Source organism: Sturnus vulgaris, chromosome 2 (genome assembly GCF_052056855.1).
Source record: "Sturnus vulgaris isolate bStuVul1 chromosome 2, bStuVul1.hap1, whole genome shotgun sequence".
Classification (NCBI taxonomy): Eukaryota; Metazoa; Chordata; class Aves; order Passeriformes; family Sturnidae; genus Sturnus; species Sturnus vulgaris.
The window spans coordinates 79,550,091-79,556,090 of record NC_142244.1 but is presented as its reverse complement, the minus strand read 5'-3'; the positions used below and the strand labels follow the sequence as shown (position 1 = coordinate 79,556,090).

At 37.8% G+C, this 6,000-nt stretch overlaps 1 protein-coding gene across 1 annotated transcript in view; it reads right to left on the bottom strand.

The window, feature by feature from the left end:
- Positions 1-388: 388 nt before the first annotated feature.
- Positions 389-6,000, bottom strand: part of RAP2A (RAP2A, member of RAS oncogene family) — a 30,769-nt gene continuing 25,157 nt past the window's right edge. The window contains exon 2 of the mRNA XM_014873381.2: positions 389-4,420. Within this exon, the coding sequence (XP_014728867.1) occupies positions 4,183-4,420 (238 nt within the window). The 3' untranslated portion in view covers positions 389-4,182. The remainder of the gene's footprint in view (positions 4,421-6,000) is intronic.

Here is a 6,000-nt window from a genome sequence, read left to right as displayed (position 1 = left end):
AATAGTATATTAATATATTATAGTAATAATAATAATGTACTACTGTTCTCTCACCATAGTAAGAGCTGTATCTTATCAAATACTGAGCATTATTGATTGTTGTCAGTGTGTATCCCACTAAGAAAAGTGAACAGAAAACTCCCTTCCATTGCTATTGTTCTTTATCAAGCTCATAACTTAGATCACAACATCCATCTATCCAAAATAAATTATATTTGATTTTTACTTATTGCTATTTAATTTGTACCAGAAGAGCATTTTGGCAGAAAATACTTAGCTGACCTGAATATAGCTGACAGTGTTCTTTCAAATTACTGGGCGCCCTCATCAGCTCTGGATGAAGTTTTTGATCAAATCAAAATGGACAATACAGAAAATGCAAGGAAGATTTCATTAAATAAATTTATTTGTTAAAATAATTTAACTCCAAATACAACTGCTGAGTTTGCATTGAGTTCTATGTACAATTCTTGTTTTATTTGAAACATCAAGGTTTAAACAACTGACATTGTTACAAAACAAACTGTTGCCCCATTTTAAGTTGCCAGTTGTATTAGAGCTCAACAATTAACTGTGAAATACATTAATTCACCCCTAGGAAACTCCAAATCAACAGCGTTAAGTCTGACTCCAGAACCCACTTCAGTCTTTCTTCAAACCCTGATCAAGAATTAACAGATGCACAACAATGCAGATAAAAGCCTCCTGCAGTTGTCAAACATTTGCTTTTGTTGCGGAGTTTCACAATTAAAGCCTAACCAGTGCTTGATGGCACACTGGTAATAAAAAAAAAACAAAACAAACAAAAAAAACAAACATGCAGAAAACCCCCCAACCAAATGGCTGACATCTTTAGGTAACATTCTATACAGGAAAGCAAATACCAGTAGTTTTCCCACAGAAAAGTAATGGCAACTGTAGCACTGGGGTTAGGGAGAGGCTAGAACCTGAACAGAAAATGTCACCAAATTTATTTTTTTGATGCTCTGAAGAGGTGGGCAGGGGGACGGGCACAACAGAAAAAACCCAAACAAAATCCAATGCAAGTTATATTTAATACTCTTGATCTAATTCTGGTTTGTATGCTTTGAATCGTTTTTAAGGGAAAGAGGAAACAGTTGCTCTCACTATCATAGCTTAAAAGAATAAAAGTTGCAACTTTTTTTTTAAAAAAACAACAAAATTGGAGAAATGCTTGCTGTCTTTGTAGAAAAGTACAAAGCTCTACAAGTACAGCCAAAGGAAAAGTGGGTCTTTGGAACAAATCATAACATTTTAAGGCATGTTATAAGAAACTTTCAAATACTATAATTGGTAATCCTATCAGGGTACAAATGAAACAGTGACCCGAGACCAGTGATTCCTGCAGGGCGGCCATGCAGCCGCTGTGTGGCTCACCTACCTCCCTTTCTGCTACCCCTATAATTTGAGAAATCTGTCGAGTGCAACTGTCATTGATTCAAGCTCCACTATTTTCACATTAGTGGAAATACAAATAGTGCATAACTACTTCCTCACAACTATACAATGAAAAACAACACTTACACTTTGCCCCCCCAGCCAAGTTGCATGGTAGCTTACATATGGCCTATGCTTTTGAAAATGTAAGAGTGTAATGAAGAAACAAAATCGGGAGAGATATTTTCTTTAATATTTTCTGCTAAAAATTTACTGTGCAATTTTTCCTATATTTAAAGCCCATCTGCTTTATATTATGAACTTCATGTTAGGCTGTTCATACTCTATTTCATGCCATTTTCTTGGTTGATGAACAATCTGTGAGGTAAGATATTTAACGTCTCTGTAAATAACCTCGCATAACATGCACTTCCAACTCAGTTTGAAATTTGGCTTTGGTTTGTTTTCTGGGTTTGTTTTTCGTGGTTTTTCTTTTCCGAGTGCTTACGCAGTGGATCTCACTGACAAGCTGTTTTACGGATGGATTGTGCTGCTTGATTAACCACTTCCCAATCTAGATATTTGAAACCCTGAAATATCATTAATCCAACATCTCACATCTTGTTTAAGCATGGCAGCTGACACAATGGGCAGGCAGGGGGTGGTAAGAGAACATTCATACCATCTAGTTTAGGCATGTGAGTTGTGTGACCTGGGGGACGAAAGTTTGCTATACAGTCAATGGAAAGAGGTAGGTGCCTCTAGGAGGGCGATTCAGAGCACCCAAAATGGGCATTCAGATGCCAGAAAAAAACGGTGTGCCTATCTCCCTAAGAGAACAAAGTATAGTAACAAAAGCTCTGCAAAGTAGATGGGAAATGGGCTACATTTACGTTCTAGTAAGGCTTAATGTTCCGTGACATCTAATGCCCTTTGTCACACTGGTTGTGGAAAGGTCTTAAAAGATTAAGGGCAGAATTGGCCAATTCTCTTCTGTGAATATGACTTTAGTTATCATCCAGTGAACTATAATTCAAAATGTTAAGGACATTTATGTATGGAAATTGGCAAAGTGTTTTATACTCCAGTGTCCTTTGTGGCAGATGAGAGCGCTTTTAGGAAGTTCTGCAGATGGAGGCAAAACTCTCGAACCTAACTCCAATTACAGCATTTCTAAGGGCCATATACACACACACATACACACTCAACACACACACACACATAGCCCAGCACCCCTATTTTCACTCATTTAAACACAAGGAACTACACTGTTACTGCACAAGATTTAAAAACTAATAAACGCATGGTGTTATTTAGACCACAGGCTCAGTGACTGTATTTTTATGGCCAATTTTACCTATAAAAGATCCAGCTCAAGACAATCTCTCCAGCATTTAAAATCTAAACATTGCGATTGAAAACTTTTCTATACTTTGATTGTAAGACTTTGAAATAGGTATTTCTGTGCCATTAGTCATGCAAATGATAAATACTTCACTGCTATGAAACTAGCAAGTCAGAGCTCGAGCATCCTTTCCAAATAAAATATTTGCTCCCACCATTAAACACTCCAGTAATTGGGGCAACCTTTGAATAGTGTGTCAGGCAATTAAAGAGCCATTTCCACACTCACCTAAGGAATTACAACCATAACTATTTCACCTCTGAACCAAATGATTTCACATGGTTATTCAATTTAAGTTTTCAACATTAAAGCTATCAAATAGCAAACTGGATTTTCAAAGGTTAGTTTGGGATCACACCAGAGAATGTAGCCCTTAAAGGCAAGAAAAACTGTTGTCTTTAACAAACTTAAAAATGCAGGATGTTCATACTGTCCCACGAGGTTTCTGCAGAAGGGAACATATGGATGAAACATGGCTTAATTTTCCTTACAAGATGGTACTAGTTAATCTATTAAAGTGTTCCTTGTTAGTAAGGCTCAGCAATTTTTTTTTTCATCACAGTTGCTTCCTCCTGGTTCAGTAAAGTGAAAATAAAGATGCTTCCTGCTTTGTAAACAGAGGGTTTGTTTGGCTTTTTGTAGACCAAAACCTGAAGCGATCCTCCATTTTTGAGCAGCAAAATGAAAGATTTAAAACATTCCAATGCCAGACTGTTTCTTCACCCGTCACTTGTTTCCAGATCTTGCCTTTCATTTCACACACTGATTCAATGTTTTCTATTTCAAGATGTGGGATAAAGTGTAGAAATAATAGCATTGATTTTGAAAAGAATCCAAACTATATGGATCTCTGGTAGCCTTTTCCTCCAACACTGTCAGAAGTTCTGGTGAAATCAACATAACTGACTGAGCAAACTCAGCCACATGTGATAGTGCCCATTCTGAAGCGTGGTAATCAGACACCAAAAGACTTGGCTCTCCTTTTCATGCTTATGCTTGTCGTGAAAGGTCTTCAGAGATATCCTCTCCACTGCTTTCATCTGTTTCCAAAAGGATTCTGTCCTCTTCGGAAATAGTTGCTGTTGTTGCTGTCTGACATGACAACACATGTACGTACGTTCAACCGGAACGACCCTGTAGATCAACTGACTGTGCCATAAAATTGCAGGTGCTCAAAGGGAAAAAACGGGTGAGATGTGGTCATTTAACCCAATTATATTCAGAGTCAGTGATTGACTTTCAATGCTCAGCTCTGAGTTAATGTTGCTACTTCACTACAGATGTATTTCAAGTGACCCACAAACCAGGAAGTGAAGTAGACAGTTTTACCACCTTACAAAATTTCTGCAAATTAAGTCCAGGTTAGGTCATTTTTAATGCTATTGTATATTACATGCAGAACAGCATGGATCATCTTTGTCTGGCTGTGCTGCATAGTTCATTTGTCTAACAATTTCCGCAAAGAGCTCATCCACCATTGTTTTACTTTTAGCAGAGGTCTCCATAAAGGGGCAGCCCCATTCTTCAGCTAAGGCTCTGCCTTCACTCAATGATACTTCTCTCTCACTTTCCAGGTCCACTTTATTACCAACCAGAATTACTGGCACCTTCTCATACCTACAGTTTAAAAACAAAAACAACAACAATAATTATATTTTTTAAAATGGCAACATTCTTAAAGTTAAAAAAAAAAGAAAAAAAGAATCTAATTGCAAACAGTGCAGACCCAACAGGAAAGAGACATTTGGATGATCTTAAAATTTTACATTTGAAAAATTTCACATTCTAGCAATTTGTTGCACATATTGTTCCCCCCAGAGCTTTCAGAGCTCTACAAAAATCTTCCTCCTCTGAATTTTCCTTCCCTCCAGGAAATATGCCAGGAATACTTTCACACTACAAAATTTTTTCTGTTTGCAGTCTCCATGTGTAAGAACAGGATGGATACCAAATCCTCCCTTCAACATTACATCCTCCTCTCTCTGAACAGGTATTTTGTATCTTCTGCTTAGAATAACGATACAACACTCTCCCTTTCAAGAGAGTACTTTTGGTCAATATACACAGAACTCTCTGAATAGCAATAAATGAGATAAAACCAAAGGGCCAGTAAATCAATTCCAAATTTCTGGAAATGTAGTCCACTTCAAGTATTGCATGCACACAGAAGTACTGCTACATGAAAATATATATTAGATAATATAGACTGTATATCTCTCCCTTGCAGATTCACATCATTATGCCAAAAATGATCTGATATTATGTAAAAATGATGTGAAATGATGTAAAAAATCACAATTAAGTTCCAGGCAATACTATCACAGTTCTGCTTCATAATCAACTTAGACAGCACAACAGATCATACAGCTATGAAGGAATTTGTTACTTTGCACCTCCTTGTGAAGGGATCCTTGCCAAATTTTTTTACAAAATTGAAATGCCTGCCGTTTTTTTTTCCATCTTCACATTCATAAACCTTTCTTCAGACATGAAACTAAGTGTTCCATCAGGTTTTAAATTTACATATTTGCCATAGAAAAGAAAAGAGAGAAGAAAACACTGGGCCTACTTCCAAAATACTCTTAACACAGGTTTTCTCACAAGAGCAACTAGGACTGAGAGAAAAACCAATTATGACTTTTTAGCACTCAAACCAGACCTAAGAGAAGCAAGACGGTACCTTCTTAACTTAAACCGGATTTTCTCTTTAGTTCTGTTGTTTTGAGTCAAGTTACTGGAGTAAGACTGAACTGCAGACAGACAAAAGACGCAGCTGACACCTGAAGCAGCCACCCTCCCTGAGCCACCTATTACACCTTCATCCCTCCCACTCGTCCCCCCTGCCTGCCAGGCAAGGCAGCAGAGCACTGCCGGTGCATCTGCCTCATCTGGTTGAGGGAAACAGCCTGTTTCCCTGCCTGTCACCACTCCTCACTGGAACAGGTAACCTGTGTGCTCCTGCTGCCTCTGCTGCAGGAACAGTGGGCTCCCCCAGAGTTTGAAAGGATAAAAGGCCAATAATGTCTCAAATAACAACAGCTCTTACATCACCAGACTAGTGTCAAACATTTGTCCAACTATGTCATAAGATGTATCTGAAATTCTAAACTTTGTTATGCCTCTTTGCTTACTAAGGGAATGTCATTTAATCCATAGTCCCGGGCTATCATCAACAATTGCAGAGAATTCCCTTCACT